The sequence below is a fragment of the Labrus bergylta genome, chromosome 17 (assembly GCF_963930695.1).
Source record: "Labrus bergylta chromosome 17, fLabBer1.1, whole genome shotgun sequence".
Classification (NCBI taxonomy): Eukaryota; Metazoa; Chordata; class Actinopteri; order Labriformes; family Labridae; genus Labrus; species Labrus bergylta.
Genome location: NC_089211.1, coordinates 8,021,979 through 8,040,963, shown reverse-complemented (window position 1 = coordinate 8,040,963; position 18,985 = coordinate 8,021,979). Strand labels below are relative to the sequence as shown.

The window sequence follows — 18,985 nt, the reverse complement described above, 5'->3', positions numbered from 1 at the left end:
AAACGCTCCCCTATCATGTTTCATTAAACAATAGAGCCCTCCCACATGTGAGGAAGAGAGAGAGGGGGTGAGAGAGAGAGGGGGGAGAGAGGGGGGGGAGAGAGAGAGAGAGATGTGACGTTTGACCCACTTTCCAACCAACACTTGTGGCAGCCTCACCACAACTTCACTCTGCAGAGGTTTCACTCTTTGAAGTATCCCTCCTCTCATTCAGCCCGCGTGGCAGCAAACCACAGACAGAGAGAGAGAGAGAGAGAGAGAGAGAGAGAGAGAGAGAGAGAGCGAGAAAGAGAGAGAGAGAGAGAAAGAGAGAGAGGGGGGGTGACACTGGGGGAGGAAGGGGCTCTGTGCGTCGCTGTGTGGAGTTGCTCAACAACAGGGATCGATGTAACTCGCGGAAACTGATCCCCTTTCAAAACAGTTGCAGGACGTTATTGACTCCTCTGCAGGTAAGAGACACGAGCGCTCATTGTGAAGAAGTGTCCGTGGTGCGTTCAAAGACATGCGGAGTTTGTGCATGATTCAGCTTTGTTGACATGTATCTCTGTGTGAGCTCGTATGGACTGAAGCTCAATGTGTTTACTGCTTAGCACGTAGAGCCAGATAAACTGTTAGAGAGAGAGAGAGAGAGAGAGAGAGAGAGAGAGAGAGACATATGGAAATGATATTTACCCGCTGCATGCGGCTCGGGACGGAAACGAGGCTGCACTGATTCCTGCTTTATGTTTTTATATTCGCAGTGTGAAACAAAGAGCTCCATAGTGGAAGAGAGGTAGACGTTTATTTAAAAAAAAAAACAGCTCAACATTGAGAGTGACATTTAACTCCAGCTGTTCACTGTGTCACAGTGTCAGTGGCGGTTCTAGACCACGTTTACTGAGGGGGCCAAACTGGGGCCAGTTGTTTTCTCAGAGGGGAACATTAAACCCAGGTGAAAAATAGACAAAGATGATCACTTTAAAAAAATGTATATTATGCCAAATAATAGCACGTATCATTAAATACCATGATTCATATTTGTCCGGTTGTTGAGTCAAATACTGTGTATGTGTTATGAGGGGGGTTCTTCCTTTTGGAGGGGGGGCCACAGGGGGGACCAAGCTCAGTGTTACAGGGGCACTGGCCCCTGTTGGCCCCTGCCTAGAAACGCCCATGCACAGTGTAAAGCTCCGCTGCTGTTTATCACGGCATGAGACATTTATTCACTCCAAGTGGGGTATAAGTATTTAAAATCAGGACACTATAACATGTAACTTTCCCACCTTAAAACAGTCGTTTCAAAGGTCGATGTTATAGCACGATAACCTTCAACAGGGAGAGTGGCGTCTCTCTCTAGTCCACCGAGTGGCCCAATCACCCGTTTACCGCAGGATGTAACTCTCTACAACACTCGTTCACCTCAGATAGAAATTAAGCCACGCCCCCTCTGTGCTGTTCCTCTTTGCCAGCTTTATGGTGCATTCATTTGACCTCAGAATTCAGATCTGGGGAATGACGTCACACCCAAGCTAAACGTGTTCCAGTTGCAAGTTGGACAAGCAACATGGAGAACCTTTGTTTTGTTAGCTAATACCCGACGATAACACACGGCGTGATAGCTTGCGTGCAAAAACATGTCAACAGATAGAACTACACAAAAGGAGGACTTAGCTGCTGATAAACATGACAGTTACAGCTTAAATGTTACTGTTGATGCACGTAGCAGCCATGTTGGATTTCAGCTTGGACTGCTGAAGTTGCTCTGAGTTTCCAATTCTGCCTCCAGGGGAGCGTTTCTGATGGCGTGTCAGACCGGCAACTTTGAATCGCCGACTTTCTAGATGAAATGGAACACACCTTGACCCGTCTAAGATGAGGAGGCGTAACAGCTCTGTGTATTAAATGACAGTTGCACTCAGCGACCTTCGGTGGGTGCCAAATCACACCTAACTGAATTCCTACATATTGTTTATTTAACATCTGTTGTTACTATGACAACTAGAGACGCATTCAGCTGAAATTCCCCGGTAAACACGGCCACTCTTTACACCATAACACCAGCAAAAAAACTCCTCTGCTCGTCCTCATCCTCCAAGTTATCACACCTTTTTAAAACTGTCACCAAGACAACCGAGGACATGACTCCTACTCGGAGCTAGGTGTAAGATTTAAGGTGATACTTATCGCTACGTTGGAACTTTGTCAGCTGGTGAAACACCTTAAATGTTAGCAGACGTGAACTACACCCTGAATTAGACATTATTTGTGTAAAAGCAGACCATGCTTGTGTGTGACTCACACCACTGTGTGTGTGAGTGTGTGTGTGTGTGAGTGTGAGTGTGAGTGTGAGTGTGAGTGTGAGTGTGAGTGTGAGTGAGTGAGTGAGTGAGTGAGTGAGTGTGTGTGTGTGTGTGTGTGTGTGTGTGTGAGTGTGTGTGTGTGAGTGTGTGTGTGTGTGTGTGTGTGTGTGTGTGTGTGTGTGTGTGTGTGTGTGTGTGTGAGTGTGTGAGTGTGTGTGTGTGTGTGTGTGGGTGGGCGTGTTACGAGGATGCCTGGGCACACAAGGTCACATATCTGTCTAAAATTAGTCACGTGTCAGCGATGACAGGGAGCCAGTGTCCTGTGTGACTGGGGGGACTCGGGGGGGGGGGGGGGGTACTGGGAGGACTGGGGGGACTGGTCGGTGCTGCTCTGACGTTCTTATCTGCAGTTTTATGTTTCCAGTTTCTCTGAAATGAAAAACAAACTTGCAGCTGAATTTGGTGGTCTGCTGAATTAATTAATGGATGTAAATTATTCTTCTTTGTTGGTTGTAAACTTTTTAATGGATGGATCATATGGATCTTTGTTGCTAACTTGAGGGGTTTAGTTTAACCCTAAAAGTCTTGACCTGATCTGAGGCTGATGGGATGAAGAGGCTGATGCAGAATGTGTTCGACTGGAGGATGGCTGATGACGTGATGATCTGTGAAGACTCAGGGAGGTGGAGGGTCGCATGTATCGACGGCATGAATGAACTGGAGGTAAGGAAGGAGTGGAGCAGTGCTATCGGGCAGATGTGAACAGCTGACGATAACAGGAAACTGTGTGATAGCATGGAGGAGTGCATGTGACCCCTTAGTGATCTGTTGGTTCTGTGTGGTCACAGACTGAATATGAGAAATGGACATACACCACCTGTTGCAATGTGAATCACAGTTTTGAATTTAACACCCTCGCCATCTTGGTTTAGGTGCCAGAAGTGACCATATATGGGGCTACATGTGATTGACGACTTGTCAATCACATGTAGCCCCGCCCTAACTCCTCTCCTGCTTTCTGGTCTCTGTAGCTCTTTTCAGACTGCTCCCCTGTCGTCACGTCTCATTTGGTGTAACATTTCGATGGCGTGATATTGGTGTCCCAGTCTGTGAAATCACACTGAGTTTGGGCGTGGCAGAAGCGCGAGAGAGCACGGCACAGCTGGAGCTCCACATACACACCCATTCAGACATGCGCACACACACACACACACACACACACACACACACACACACACACACACACACACACACAGCCTCTGTTACTACCTCTGAAGACTGTAAATTATTCTGCAACCATTAACATAAAGAATAATAATAATATAAATTCCTGAGAGGATGACTAATGACCACAAGTGACTTCTTGATCCGTCCAGTGAAGAGACAGCTGTGTCATGTTGAGAAATTAAAACTGATCTGAAAGCTTCTAAAAGGAAGTAGAGAGAGTGAGAGGTGACTAACCAAAGAGATATTTTTGAGGCAGAGAACAAGGAACTCAGTGTTTGAACAGGCTGCAGTCAGAGAGGACGGGGAAGTCTGAAGGCTCATAAAGGTAAGGGCCGGCTGTTTATCATCCACGTTTGAATTCTAAAACTAAGAGGAGCGTGAGGTTTTTTAATTCATTATGTTTGATCATCAGCAGAGACTCTTTGTCCTCAGAAATTAAAATAGTGTCCTTCACATATTGACGGGGTGATGAGTCACTCGGAGGATGTGATTCTGCAAACTTCTGCAGCACTCGCTCTGTACAGTCTGACCTTGTTTGGCGTCTGCAGCACATGAACCATGTGATTCAGTTTGTTCACGTCTCACAGCAGGTGTGTTCACCCCGAGCCTTTAGTAGGTGTGATAAGCTTCAGAGTCCGGTCTCTGTGTGTGTGTGTGTGTGTGTGTGTGTGTGTGTGTGTGTGTGTGTGTGTGTGTGTGTGTGTGTGTGTGTGTGTGTGTGTGTGTGTGTGTGTGTGTGTGTGTGTGTGTGTGAGAGGATGTGGTCTCAACACCCGGCACTACTTTAGGCACACAGACGTCCGCTTTTTCGGTCAGATTTAATTCATTTTATAAAGAAAGTGCAAAACTTAAAGCTCCGTCTTCTCCTCATCATGTCTTCAGTGTGTGAAAACCTTTCGAGCAGCTTCACAGGATCTCATTTATCTGATACTGGTGTCACTAAAAAACCTCATCTCAGCCTTGTTTCAGCTGCTGTCTCTTTAAGCCCCGCCTCCTCAGGTGCCCACTTTCTTCTGATTGGCCAGCTCTCTGGAAGCCTTAAGGAGGGGGGGGGGCAGAACACTGCAGGGCTGCCAGGGAAGAGCCCTGTAAAGGTACTGACACACCAAGGAGGGCGTCGGCCGTCTGTCCTAGTTGGACCGCCTGTGAGCGGTCCTTGCCCGAGTCTTTGCGGTGTGTTCTAGTTCAACTTTTTGGCAAAGACAAGAGGCGACGCTACCGGCGGCCTTCGTTCCACTAGCTCCACTGCCGTCTGCTTGTCAGGGTCCTAAGAGGTTTCAGCAGCTTACATCGAGGCTTGAAGTCGTTTGGGGAAAGTCTTGGTTTCATACCGGGGAACTATGGTGTGATTTGCAGAACAAGCCGTTTAGCGCCCTCTGCAGACTTATCAGGAACAGCCCTTGCCTCTGAATCTGAACGTTTGACTTAAGGCCTTACAGGAAAGATTTTTTTCCACATGAACTAGAGCAACAGAGACAGAAGAGGTGGGAGGAGACACGGATGAAGACGGGACGACTCGAGTGACTGGAGTCTGCAGGAACATGTCGGTGTGAGGACACTGTGGGAAGAGGAGCTGAATATGTGAGGAAACAAAGAGCAGATTGAGGCGATGACTCTTCACGTCTCTGTTACTTGTTTCTCTGCTTAATAATTTGTCATTATGTCAAATATTCACATAATGACTAACAGAGACCGGAGCTGCTGAGAGAGGAGGCGATGAGACGGGATGAACGTCTGTGAAAGATGAGCGTTACTCTCACAGATTACTTTATTAAAACGAGAAACAGAGAATTCAAATTTTAGTTACTGTGTGTGTGTGTGTGTGTGAGTGTGTGTGTGTGTGTGTGTGTGTGTGTGTGAGTGTGTGTGAGAGTGTGTGTGTGTGTGAGAGTGTGTGTGTGAGTGTGTGTGTGTGTGTGTGTGTGTGTGTGTGTGTGTGTGTGTGTTTCTGTGTGTGTATGTGTTTCTGTGTGTGTGTGTGTGTGTGTGTGTGTGTTTCTGTGTGTGTGTGTTTCTGTGTGTGTGTGTGTGTGTGTGTTTGTTTTTATGTGTGTGTGTGTGTGTTTGTGTGTGTGTTTTTGTTTTTTATGTGTGTGTGTGTGTGTTTTTGTGTGTGTTTTTGTTTTTGTGTGTGTGTTTCTGTTTTTATGTGTGTGTGTGTGTGTTTTTGTGTGTGTTTTTGTTTTTGTGTGTGTGTTTCTGTTTTTATGTGTGTGTGTGTGTTTTTGTTTTTGTGTGTGTGTGTGTTTTTGTTTTTGTGTGTGTGTGTTTGTTTTTGTGTGTGTGTGTGTTTTTGTTTGTTTGTTTTTATATGTGTGTGTGTGTGTGTGTGTGTGTGTGTGTTTGTTTGTTTTTATGTGTGTGTGTGTGTGTGTGTTTGTTTGTTTGTTTGTTTTTGTGTGTGTGTGTGTGTGTGTGTGTGTTTTTAGCTTTAACTGTAAAGTTCTCTTATTTTCTTGTCATTTTCGACACTTTTTTTAGTCTGGTTGATTTATTTCTCCGTCACGCTCTGACAGCTCGGGAAAAGAATCTGTCCCAGCATGCTTTGTGCAGGAGGCAAGAAGTTGTTTTCACACATGCACCTCATGGCGGGAGACTCCCTGTTGAACGGGAAGAGGCGGGACATGACGTTAAAAGAACGACGCAGAGGTGACGGATGAAGCAACAGAGTCTGATGTCATGATGACAGGTTTTTATCTTGAAATCGTCGCTGTGTTCAGTTTGGCATTTTCACAATATCTAAAGAGAGGAAGAGAACATCCTGGTGAACAGACAACATGATGAAGCCGTTTAATGACGTGATCAAACTGTGTGCACACAGTCGATTGTCGTGCACCAGTTGCAGGTTATTGATGCTGTCACGCTTCCTTGCAGTGAATTGTCATGAATATTGCAACTCAGCCTCGACTTCACACCTAAAACTGACTCGGAGGCTGGATCGAAAAATCCATCTGTTTGAGTTTTGTGTGAAAAGTGTGAAATCCCCGTCAAGATCCTCACACCTCTGAGCCTTCAGTTTATTTTAATCCTCTTTAATTCCTCCCACCAGTTCTTCAGAAATGTCTTAACACTCACCATCAGACAGAGGGAGGGGAAACAGCTGTGTAAGTTATTCAGAGTTTAGATAAAAAGACGAGGAAGTGTAACCTGAGAAACCTCTGTGTGGGTTCAACATCATGTTCAATAACAAAGGACAGGATTTGTTAAGTTCCCCTAAATTGCTAAAAAATGGAGAGGGGGAAAGTTTAAACTAAGGAGCCGATGGTTCCTTGATACAAAGCTTGAATTAACAAATACAGAAAAGCTTTAAAGTTCTGAGTACAAGCATCACTCCACTGAAGGAGAAAAAGGAAAAGGTCTGGTTTCCAGCAGACCGGTCCTGCACATACAGAACTACGAGACATTGACCACACTGCCTAATCCCTCCTGCTAAATAGGAGGGGAGAAACTGAACATGTAAATAAACTTATGACATGAAAATCCTTCCCTAAATATCACAAACAGAATCCACCACACAGACGTCAATCTTTAACCTTTATATTGCCTAAGTGCTTTGTGACCAGTATGGAGAAATGAAGTTTCAGAGGAGAGCTTCTGTTTTTGTTCGTGTGTCAGATGAATGTCAACACTTCTTCAGAAACTCTGCAACGAGGACGCGAAGGTGAAGAAATCCAAAAGACGTCAACAAAAACAAAACGACAGACTGAAACTGAATCACTTTTTTTATCTCATCAAGCTATTTCAAGTGTTGCTGGAATTAACCAAAACATCTTAAATTCACTGATTTCTTCAACATGTTTCACCTGTAGCTTCCTCAGGTTTGCCCAGCAGCAAACCTTTATATGTTCCTGCACCCGGCCGCCACCTGAGAATGAGGGTTGTCTCTGATCGGGGTTCCCTGTTGGTCGATTGTCTCAGGGTCGCATCAAGGTCCAAGAAAAACAGACTTTTTAAAATGACTTTTGAACTGAAGCGTCTCTGTTTCCTCATGTCAGTGAGGCTTCAAAAAGAAAGGTCATGGTCAGGGACTGGTGGATGATTTCACTTCTCCTAGTCTGTGGTCAGATGATACATTCATGTGCAACAGATGGAGGAGTAAAAACAAGCCTCCATGTAAGAGGAAGAGATCCTTGTTTTTTAAATTTAAACTCCTAAAATGTTGTTTCAGTGGATGAATCACCTGAGGCTGAAGTGAAAGATCATGAGTTAGAAACGCAGTCCGTCCTCCCTGTGAGGCTCTGAGACGAGGACATCCTGTGGTTTGTTTGAGACTTTAAACACATTGAGGATCATCAGTTTGGTGACTTAGATGTTTTTCAGTAATGAAACCGTCCTCCCTGCCGCCCAGCCTCATGCCGTGTCTCTGTACGATCCCCCGTGTTGATCTTTCCTCGCTCTTTTATGAGGCTGCTCCTAAAAAACGTACGACCTCTGTCAGGGAGAGACTGAATCAGAGCCCTGTTAGAAGATGTTTTTATATTTTACATCTTCAAACTTTGCACAATGGATCACTGAATCCCACGATTATAAATAAAACATAAATCAAAGGTGTTTGTTTTGAATCTTTTTGGGATTTTTTTTTTTTCTTCTTCTGCAGGATTCAGAAGAGGTCTTTGAGTAAACCTGCAGAGCGATCAGTCCGCTCTGTGCTGAGAGATTTAACAGCCTTGGAAGCATACAGCGGCACAGAGCTTGTTAGCACAGTTAGAGCAGCGTGGGGTGTGTGTGTGTGTGTGTGTGTGTGTGTGTGTGTGTGTGTGTGTGTGTGTGTGTGTGTGTGTGTGTGTGTGTGTGTGTGTGTGTGTGTGTGTGTGTGTGTGTGTGTGTGTGTGTGTGTGTGTGTGTGTGTGCGCAGCTCCTGTGCTGAAACCAGAGTCATTGCAGGAGGCCCAGTTTGCACTTCTGACATTTTACCAATGAGTGTAGCTGAGGAGGTGAAGGTGAACACATGAACACTTTGAGCTGAGTCATCAGAAAAGGGGGGGGGGGGGGTGTTGGAGAATAATGCCTGTAATGTTTTAGGGTGAGGACAGAGGACACGTTTTCACAGCTAATCGTGGTGAAAACAAGTCATCAGGTCTTGGCAGAGTAACCGGAGGGAATCACAAACTGAATGATGTTGTTTCAGTAGAAAAGTCCGCGGAGGAGGAGACACGGGATCTCTCTCAGATGACTCAGATAGTCATGAGAAGGTCACCAGCTCACAGTATCAGAGATCTAGTTGTGTGGAAATGGTTTTTTTTTTTTTAAATCTTTTTATTATTTCCAGTTAAAACTGCAGAAAAAGGACAAAGTGCCTCAGCCTCCTCCTGTTGACCTGGATGAAGCCCTACTGTTACACAAACTTCAGGTCACCCCTTCACACTCCAGTTCCTGGAGCGTGGGCGCAGCCAGAGCAGCGGTATACAGGGGTTCACAAGATCACAGGAGAACTACAAAATCACGCGGGAATACAGAGAAGAACGTGAAAACAACCTGTTAACTGTGTGTTTCTGAGGATGATTTGGAGGCTCTCAAATCTGAAGGCAGTCTGTCCTCTGGGTTTTCTTTGAGTTCTTCTCCGTTCAGTTTTTAACACATTCCTCACGTGGCAACATGAGCCCGAGGTGACAGGAGGCCTCAGAAATGGAGCTTGAAGTCATTAGAAACAGTTCAGAGAAGTTTAATTTACTTTGAAAAAGAGTTTAGCAGAAACTCTCTCAGGAGGTCAGTGTTCGAGCGAGAAGACGGTAAAGCTCTGAGTGAACTTGTTTTTATCTACACATACGTGCACGCATGACATCGACCTCGTGTATCCTGTGGTCTGGTTTGGTTGTGCACATCCTCAGAAATGTGCGCAACACGTCTGCGAGATGGAATATGCATATAACCACTCGGAGCAGTGTGGAGTTGTACGATGGAGGATAGTTTTTGAAGAAAAGTTAACAGATCAAGTCCTCAACTATGCCATGTTTGTTTACATTGCAACATGCAAATCTGGAATCTCTATTTGGACAGTTTGATTTGTTTATGTGGAGCTCCCTCTAGAGGAATCCTCCAGTAACACACGTTGTCTATGTGAACGTGTGGTTCAAAGGCAAGTTTGTTTGAGCCTTAAGTGAATATTTGCTGATTTCCAAAGGAGGGAAAACAGCTTTATTGGTTTCAGTATGTCAAAATGTGATTATTTTTTCTATATGATGTTTTTTGTATATGACAGGCTGTTTGGCGATATTCCCTTCATGACATCACAAAGGGCAGTAACCCCTCCCCCAGGTGGGTGACACTCCCACAGCTAGGTGTTTGTTCTGCCCTCTGAGTCTGCCTTCTCACTGTAAACAATAGGACATGGGGCGAGAAAGCCAGAGACACCCAAGCCCTTCCAGAGAGGCGCGTTGTCAGACACAGCTCATATACATATTTAAAGGTACAGACACAGAAACAGCCTGTTCTGAGCAGGGCTGAAATAAAGGGGTTTATATGATCAAATACAGGATCAGAGTGGATTTAGAACAAGAAACTTCACACACATGTTTTGAGGAGCTGAGACTTATTTACACTGATTGAAGAGGAGGAGGATATGTAACCTTTAACCTGATGATAGGGAGACATGCATAAATACATTTTGATACCCAAATTTAATTGTGCAGGAGTTTTGCATGCAATTGTTTTTTTTTTTTTTTTACAATTTTAAAAAATAAATGCTATTTATTGGTTGCTCAGGACTTCTATTTTTTTCTTGCAGAGGTGTCATGGCATCATTCTGTGTTTGGTGTTGTGACACCTCAGTCATTTCCTTCACCTTATTACACGTCACACTCACAGTTTCCGTGTTGGTCATCATTCTGAAAGTTTGAGTCGCACGACAGAGAGCGAGCAGGTGGCATCTCATCCTGCCACACGTGCTTCCTGCTCTGATTCAGACCCATGTGGGCTGCACGCCGCCTGTTTCCCCCGGCGGGTCTCTGAGCTGTCTGATTTTTATCTTTTGTCCTGTTGCAGTGGTCTCCGGTTGTGATGCCATGATGGAGGCTCAGAACAACAACCAGCCGACGTTAGACAACCTGAACAACCTCTACAAGCTGGCTGCTCAGGACGACCAGGTAAAGAACCCCAGTGTTTTATTCAGATGTGCATTTTTAAAGCCTATCTTTAACTCTGAAGTATGAACAGCCTCCTCCTACGGGCAGTAAAAGTTATTTTCTAAACTTTATTATTACATCTTAAACATGCTTCACTGCTCACTTTTCTAATGCTTTGTTGTGTTTTGCAGAAGAACATGTCCGGCCGTAAGTTCTGCTGCTCGATGTCGAACTTTCAGATTGAGAAGAAGATCGGCCGGGGTCAGTTCAGTGAGGTGTATAAAGCCACGTACCTGCTGGAGGGTCAGCTGGTCGCTCTCAAGAAAGTCCAGGTACAAGAGTCCGCACCTCTACTGATTTATACTGCTACAAAAATTATACTGCTTTTTATCATCTTAACTCGTAGAGTGTTGTGCTATTTCGTAGTTTTCTTTTACACTCTGAAACTTTCTAAACAATATCAAGAGTGCATGTGTGAAAACAGCTTCTGTTTTTTTATCACTTTTCCTGTTCGTGGTTACCGTGCCGATCCCAGCTGTCATTTGACGAGAGGCCGGGTTACACCCTGGACTGGTCACCAGCCAATCACAGGGCTGACATATCGAGACAGACAACCAGCCACACTCACATTCACTCCTACGGGGAAATCTAGAGTCATCAGTTAACCTAACATAGTAAAGTGTATTTTGCATCATATGTGACTTTTAATTTATCTTTTTCTATTTATCTTTATCTATTTTGTTGCTTCAGATCTTTGAGATGATGGACGCCAAGGCTCGTCAGGACTGCGTCAAAGAGATTGACCTGCTCAAGGTGAAGAGATGTCGTGTTCAGCTCGCTTTAAGAGGAACAATCATCCTCTACCTTTAGACAGATTTAAAGCTCCTCTATTGGTCCAGATGTCAGGTGTGTGTAAACGGTACTTTTCTCCTGCTGTGTCGTCTGCAGCAGCTGAATCATCCCAACGTGATCAAATACCTCGACTCCTTCATTGAAGACAACGAGCTCAACATTGTCCTGGAGCTCGCCGACGCAGGAGATCTGTCCCAGATGATCAAGGTCAGGAGTTAGATTAAAGGGAAAGTCCGGGATTTTTGAAGTGGGGCTGTATGAGGTACTTGTGTCAATAGTAACTTTATGGGGGTTAGATTTATTTATTACACATACTTCTCGTAGCTGCCAAGAAGGCAATAACATTGAACTGGCTTAAGAGAGAACCCCCAACCCACGAGTCTTGGAAATTAGTTGTCAAAGGAATTGACATAATGGAAAAGATAACTTTTAAAATAAGACTGCAAAATGCAAAACTCCTTGACAGATTGTTTCCATGTAAACAAGTGATGGAGGATGTTTAGATACAAGGGAAAATGTGGTGATATCTTAATTTATTCAAATATATACTGAATAGGGGATGTATAGAAACACTATTGTGGTTGCGAAAACTTAAATTAAATCATGGTTATGTCATTGGTGATGTGTGTGTCACTTTTTTGTTTTGTTCTGTTTTGTTTTCGGTGTGTGTTTTTGTTTTTTTGTTTGCGTGCTTGTTTTTTGTTGCTTTATTTTTCTCTATTACAAAAAATTTGGGCAAAATAGTAACTTTATTAGCCAACGGAGATGTCGGTCAGCTCAGCGACTTTGAGGAGAAACTGGTCGGAGTACAGGCACCAGAGATAGACTCCACATCGCTGCAGGTGGGGTCGTTTGAACCACATGATGGGACAGCTGGGATTGGCTCTCCAGTCCCCCGCGACCCCAAACAGAAAAAAGCGTTATAGATAATGGATGGAGGAAAGGTGCTATATAAATAAACTTGCCTTGCCTTATCTGCACCACCAGGTACTTTAGGATCTCTCCTCCCCTCCCATCCTTCTCCCTCTCTCTCTCTCTCTCTCTCTCTCTCCATCTGCAGGACATTTATCCTCTGTTAACTCCGTCAAAGTTTCCTCCGGTATCCACAGTTGGCGCCGTGTCACAGTCGCTGTAGTTTTTTTTGTTTGTTTGTTGTTTCTTTGGAAGCCTGCAGTAACAAACAGCTGATCGGTGCGCTGCAGGTGGAGGAACACGTCTGTGGTTTGCTGGAGTAGACTTGCTGACTGAAAGTAAAGAGCTGAGATTGTTTTGGATATTTTTTTCTTAAAATTAGCGAGGTTGAGTGGCACAAACAGCCCCGCCTGCAGCGCTGTATTAGCTAGCTTCATTGCCTGCACTCCAGCCGCTCTCTCCTTAAAGGGGCCGAGCTGACTGACATCTCAAAGGGTTAATAAACTCACTGTTGACAAGAACCTCATTCAGCATCGCTTCAAAAACACTGAACTACCCCTTTAATAAAACCATATTTTATCTGCTCAGTTTCTTGTTGTGTACTCACAGTCGTCTCCTTCCTGTGTTCAGTACTTCAAGAAGAAGCGGCGGCTCATCCCAGAGAGGACGATCTGGAAGTACTTTGTGCAGCTCTGCAGCGCTCTGGAGCACATGCACTCACGCAGGGTGATGCACCGCGGTAAGAAAACGACATCATTGTCACTCCTCTTAGTCCTCATTTACACAAACATGCAGCCTGTCATCTCTGCTGATGTCATCTCATCCGTCCTCCTGCTCCTCCGCTCATGATTTCATCTCTGTTCTTATTTTCTGTGTTCAGTTTTAAAACGACCGGAGCAGCTGACGGATGTTGTAGAGTTCATTGAATAGTTTACATACCAGAAACAAGGCTGTCTCCATCTTCCTCTCAGACTGAAATCTTTGTGTCTTCGTGTTTTCACCAGATATTAAGCCGGCCAACGTGTTCATCACAGCCACGGGGGAGGTGAAGCTGGGTGATCTGGGGTTAGGACGATTCTTCAGCTCCAAAACGACAGCAGCTCACTCCTTAGGTAACCCCAGTACACACACCGGTGCACAGAACATACATGTTCTTATTTAACATGTGAAAAAGATGATTTAGTGTGTGTGTGTGTGTTTCTGGGTGTGTCAGTGGGGACGCCGTACTACATGTCGCCCGAGAGGATCCATGAGAACGGATACAACTTTAAGTCCGACATCTGGTCTCTGGGCTGCCTTCTGTACGAGGTGAGATCACGTTTATTCAAACTTTACTGACACTGAATGGTTAAGACCGATTAAAGAAATTATAGCGTCCCCTGGTGGTCGCAAAGCGTATTACACCCCTGAAACAACAACAAAAGTCTTTAAACATGGCGCTAACGCTACAAGAGCCTGACCAAGCAGAGGAGTTCAGCACTGCAGGCCCTGCCCCAAAAGTCCCTGGACCTTCAGAAAGTACTCTCCCACCCCCCTCCCCGAGCAGCGTATTTTTTCGGGGTAGATTAATTACCCCAGAACTAAATTAACACCCTGGTAGCTTCGGTTGAAAAGCATGTATTTCTTCAAAAAGACCTCAGTTCTGTGGGAAAGCTCCTCAGGTCGAAACACGACTTATACAGGTGATTTCAGCCGGTTGTCATGGTTGCAGGCTTCAATCGCTTGGTATAAAGCAATGGAGGATCTGAATGGGGCAACTTACTAAAGGAGCCAGAGCTGCCGAAAAAGTTGGCGGTCACTCTTGAGCATCAACAAACCGCTGAAGACTTCCTCAAAGTCTGAGTCTGAAGACCTGAAATGTTTGTTACTGGGTTTTTTTTTCACCTTCTTGAGCTGTGAGCACCTTTTGTTCTGACCACTCATGTCTTAGTTACAGAGATGATTGTTGTGAACTCATGCCGAGAGGACGCCCTGTGCACAGAACTCGACTGTTCATCTTTACATCTCAGTTCACATGAGGGCAGGTAACATGAGCTTGACAGAAAAATAAGTAGATTCACCGCATGACAGCCCGAATTACTTCTGTAGTCTACAAACGTCGTGTGTCACCTGCACGGCTTCATCAGCTTCTCCCGGCACAGATAAGAACAGAAACTGTGAATATGATAACCTTCAAACATAATAACTTTTATTCTGAGTCAGGCTGCTCGTATTTCACTGGAATGCTGAGCTGTTATTGAGAAACACAAAGGACTCCCTGTCGTCTGTGCCAACAGAGAGCGACTGTGTAGCATCATGTGTTCAGTGTCCTGCTCATGTAGCCACTAAGGTTGTCAAAAAACGCTGCAGTGACCATTAACCCTTTACTGTCCAAAGCAGTCAGCACTGTGGGGTGACATGTGGAAATATATTTCAGGACGCATGCTCTTGGCATTCTCAAATCTGATACTCTTTTCCACCGGCCTCAATCTGTTTGTTTTAGTTCACAATCAGGATTCAGTGATGCATGTGAATGTCTCATTACATCCAAAACATAATACCCGAAACGCCGACACGATCAAAAAACGACATGCCTTCAATCCAGTTACCTGGTGAATCCTATTTCCAGCTGCACAGTCACCTTAAGTTGTAAAAATATCAGAGAGAGGCTGCAGCAGTCTGGACGTTTTAAGGTTGCTGGTTTGAGGGATAAACGTCCTCTTAAGAAGCGACGGCGTTTAGAGAAATGTCAAAGTTCGGGGATGGAACGAAAAAGTCTCTCATGCATGCCGTCTGCTTGTTTGTCCAGATGGCGGCGCTGCAGAGTCCGTTTTATGGAGACAAGATGAACCTGCTCTCTCTGTGCCACAAGATCGAGCAGTGTGATTACCCTCCGCTGCCAGGCGACCATTACTCAGAGAAGGTAAGAGCAACAGGACATAAAGACGTTTGAGCTGAAGACACTCAGACGTGCTCACAGGGGGTCGTCTCTTTAAGGTCAGAAGCCGCCACGTTTGTTGTAAAGGTCAGGGGTGAACAGGGAGTCAAATGATTGGTCTTCTTAAGTTATAACAAATGAGTATTTTTGAATACTGAGATTTTTTTGTGCATTTTGACCTTTCGTATGCAAACTGCATTTTAGGTCACTGAAAACACCTTTTGTAAAAAAGAGGAAAATGGGTTTTGACAGAGTGCTGGTGGCCTAGTGGTTAGTGCATGCACCCCATGCACGGAGGCTGTAGTCCTGCAAGCAGACGGGCCGGATTTAAAATCCAGCACGTGGTTCCTTTACCACATGTCATTTCTCTCCCTCTCTCTCTCCCTCTCTCTCTCTCTCTCTCTCTCTCTCTCTCCCTCTCTCTCCCCTTGATTTCTGAAAAAAAATACTTTGTACTTCAGGCTAACCTCACAGTTAGCACTGAAGCTAACGAGCTCTCTCTCCACAGCTGCGGGAACTGGTGAGCATGTGCATCAGCCCGGATCCAGACCAGCGCCCGGACATCGTCTTTGTGCTGCAGATCGCCAAACAGATGCACATGTGGACCTCCAGCACCTGAGGGGGCGGACTCTGCTCAGTCTGAGGACCTGAAGCACTGGGAGTCAGATCTGCCTGGTCTCACCTGGACGGGAGGGGAAACCACGGACAGACTTGACAGACTTGTAGAGTGGACGGCGACACTTCTTTTGTGTCCTGGATGATGTGAGGAGGAGATGGGTGGTGTTACACGTGTTGAAGGTGGAGTTTATGAAGCCAGATCTGATCATGTGAGAGGAGGTTGGTGATCTGCAGAGGGTCTTTCTATCAAAGGTCACAGGGGTCCATTCCATGTTTAACCCCTGAGTGAGTGACAGGTGACGATCTGTATTCATCACCCGTCTTATAATCACATCATACGTCTGCTTCATATCGTCAGACAGAGTGCTTCATGTAGACGACTGGATGGACCATTAGAGAACACTTCAGTTATCATGTCTGATTCTTTAATGCAGCTTTAATGATGTTCGCTTTCAGGGAGGAAACTAGCTTTAGAATATCTTCAGTAAGTCAGCAGGTCTGTCATCACGTTTAACTTGAGGCGTGATTGAAGCTGATTCAGAGCGCAGAACAGGAAGTAAACGTAAAAAAACAGAGCAACATTTGTATAATGATGTTGACACTTAAAACCTAAACTGAGTCGTGAAAGTGGAATAGTAAATAAAGATGACATAAGGGTGGTAAAAAAGATTTTGTCACCATAAAAGAATCCACTAATCAAACAGTAAAGGAGCAGTATGGAACTCTGACACCTAGTGGTTAAAATGGGTACTGCAGTCCAAATTCTAAACATTGTAGAGAGCTGTCCCCCCCCTCTAGAGTCCATGCTCACGTAGGTTGCCATGTGGTGGACACTGAAGCTTCAGTGTTTATCCAGCTCTGCATCGGTCTGTAAACCTTTCTGTGTTCTAACTTCTCTCCATTTTTCAAAAGCATCTCCAATATTGATCCTAGTTTGAGCACGTTTCTGCTCGTGGAGCTTATTAGAAACATGCAGAGGCTTTTTAGGTCGGATACAATCACTTCTATCTGAACCACTTCTCTTGCCCGCTTCCATCACTGCAACACCTGTTGACCTGATAACTGCTCTCATATCTGGCAAACCGAGGGGTGTCCAAAACGGCTGTGTGGGGGTGTCTTAAAACCGCCTACCTTCTCTGGTCCAAACAAATCCAGATCATTCAGGACCAGAATCTAAAGTTAGGAGGAGGACATACTGGACAAACTTAAAATTCAGATCTTATTATGTTATTAGTTAACCCAAAAGCTGCAGCGAGAGAGCGAGAGAGAGCACTGTCTGAATTGAACAAATAAGTTGGCAACATTTCCGTTCTAAAATCTTTTTTTAATACCATGTTTTAAAACAATACAATATGTTTTCATGATTGACAGTAGACAGAAATTGCAGCAAACTCCTGTACGCTGTCCAAAATGCACAAATCCATCAAGTTTCCGGTTTCTTTGTACAATTCAGTCAGTGCACAGGAGTTTTCTGGAATTTTTACTCATTAAAAACTAGAAACAACCCGTTATTGGATGCCCAGGACTTCTATTTTTGTTACTGTGGTATCAAAAGAATGAATGAACGACTTTTCTGATTACAAACACAGCTCATTGTGAAGAAATGTCGTTCTGTCTGAGGCTCTCTGATGCAGTATAAGAATCATATATCAAACAGGGATGTGTCCTCAGACTGCCACGAGCTTTGTTTGTAATCAGGAGTCATTTATTTATTAGCTGTTTGACCTCTGACCCTTGAAGAGCACCTGATTCCTTGACTCTTTTTGGCCCAGAGCAGCACCTGCTTCAACCTTCTTTTTTAATATAATCTGATGATGTATGTGATGACTCTTTCGATTATGGGTTGACAGTCTCTCTGAGCTCTCGTCTCTCTGGGTTTCTGAATAGAACTGGAGCGTTTTATAAACTCTGAGACTGTGCAAACATTGGACATTATTCTCAGTCTATTTTGAATTATTTGACTATTTTTATGTTGCCTGTACACAGTGAACCCTGAAGTATCTGCAGCATCCGTCCCTGACTCTTTGAATTAGAGACGTACTAGAGGAATTTAGCTCCATGGTGTTGATGGCGGTTGGGGTTGTTTCAGGTTTTCAGTTTTTATAGAAAATAAAAACCAGAATCCAGTGTTTAAATGAGTGGATACCTGATCCACTGTTACTGTGAAGGTGTAAACTCCGGAGACGTGAGATGCTGTGAAAATTTTTGAAAATGTCCTCATGTAAGGAGCAGATCTGATGCACAGTACATTATCTTATTTACATATTAAAGGTTACATATCATCCTCCTCTTCGTCAGTGTAAATAAGTCTGAGGTCCTCAAAACATGTCTGTGAAGTTTCTTGTTCTAAATCCACTCTGATCCTGTATTTGATCATGCCTATAAAGCCCTCTATTTCAGCCCTGCTCAGAACAGGCTGTTTCTGTGTCTGTACCTTTAAATATGTACATGAGCTGTATCTGACCACGCCCCCTCTCTGGAAGGGCTCGGGTGGCTCTGTCTTTCTCGCTCCATGTCCTATTGTTTACTGTGAGAAGGCAGACTCAGAGGGCAGAACAAACACCTAGCTGTGGGAGTGTCACCCACCTGGGGGAGTTACTGCCCTTTGTGATGTCATGAAGGGAAAATCTCCAAACGGCCTGTTTGAACACACATTTTCTCAAAAGTGGAGCAGGAAAAAGACCAAGAGGATGGACTTTTCTCATCATTGGGGGGTTTGTAGACAGACTAGGGACACAGTTAGAAAAACATGGTGAAGTGGACTCTGCTCATCTTTCTTTTATTGAACTGTAACTTTGTGTTTAGAAATGATGTCATACTCAGCTCTGTGTTTTGAGCATTTAATAAAAAGTTTAAAAACTGCAGCTGAAGGAGAAAATGTTATCTGTTATATTAGTGACTCTTCAATTCTGATGATGAAGCAACATGCAGCTTTTAACTGTATTCCTTCTGCATGCACTGCTGTTGTCATGTTGGACTGATGACTCAGAAGAGGACAAAGCTCTGCCATCTAACTGTCACAGAGTTACTGTGCCAACTGTGTGTTGGCAGGGTCACAGGTAAGGCTCAGGCCATCTGCCCACAAAGTCTCAGGTGTGCACAGATTTGTAAAGCATGCT

The 18,985-nt window shown here is 44.6% G+C and overlaps 1 protein-coding gene and 1 long non-coding RNA gene across 3 annotated transcripts in view; both read left to right on the top strand.

The window, feature by feature from the left end:
- The window catches only part of LOC136183162 (uncharacterized), a 254,481-nt gene that overhangs the window by 20,580 nt on the left and 214,916 nt on the right, over positions 1-18,985 (top strand). The window lies entirely within an intron of this gene.
- Positions 295-18,730, top strand: nek6 (NIMA-related kinase 6). 2 transcript variants are annotated; one of them, XM_020649383.3, is made up of 10 exons: positions 295-449; positions 10,488-10,588; positions 10,759-10,899; positions 11,318-11,380; positions 11,516-11,626; positions 12,962-13,070; positions 13,336-13,443; positions 13,545-13,639; positions 15,120-15,233; positions 15,757-18,730. In XM_020649383.3, the coding sequence occupies exons 2-10, from the start codon at positions 10,508-10,510 to the stop codon at positions 15,865-15,867; spliced, it is 933 nt and encodes a 310-aa protein (XP_020505039.1). In that variant the 5' UTR covers positions 295-449; positions 10,488-10,507; the 3' UTR covers positions 15,868-18,730. The 2 variants fall into 2 exon arrangements, with proteins under 2 accessions (XP_020505039.1, XP_020505038.1); XM_020649382.3 differs by lacking the exon at positions 295-449 and adding an exon at positions 3,030-3,831.

What these genes read in the sequence shown, in the direction of transcription:
- nek6 (XM_020649383.3), top strand. Translation starts at nt 10,508, where the DNA reads ATGATGGAGGCTCAGAACAACAACCAGCCGACGTTAGACAACCTGAAC. An exon ending in TGGCTGCTCAGGACGACCAG is followed by an intron (nt 10,589 to 10,758) that starts GTAAAGAACCCC and finishes TGTGTTTTGCAG; the next exon opens with AAGAACATGTCCGGCCGTAA. An exon ending in ATCTGTCCCAGATGATCAAG is followed by an intron (nt 11,627 to 12,961) that starts GTCAGGAGTTAG and finishes TCCTGTGTTCAG; the next exon opens with TACTTCAAGAAGAAGCGGCG.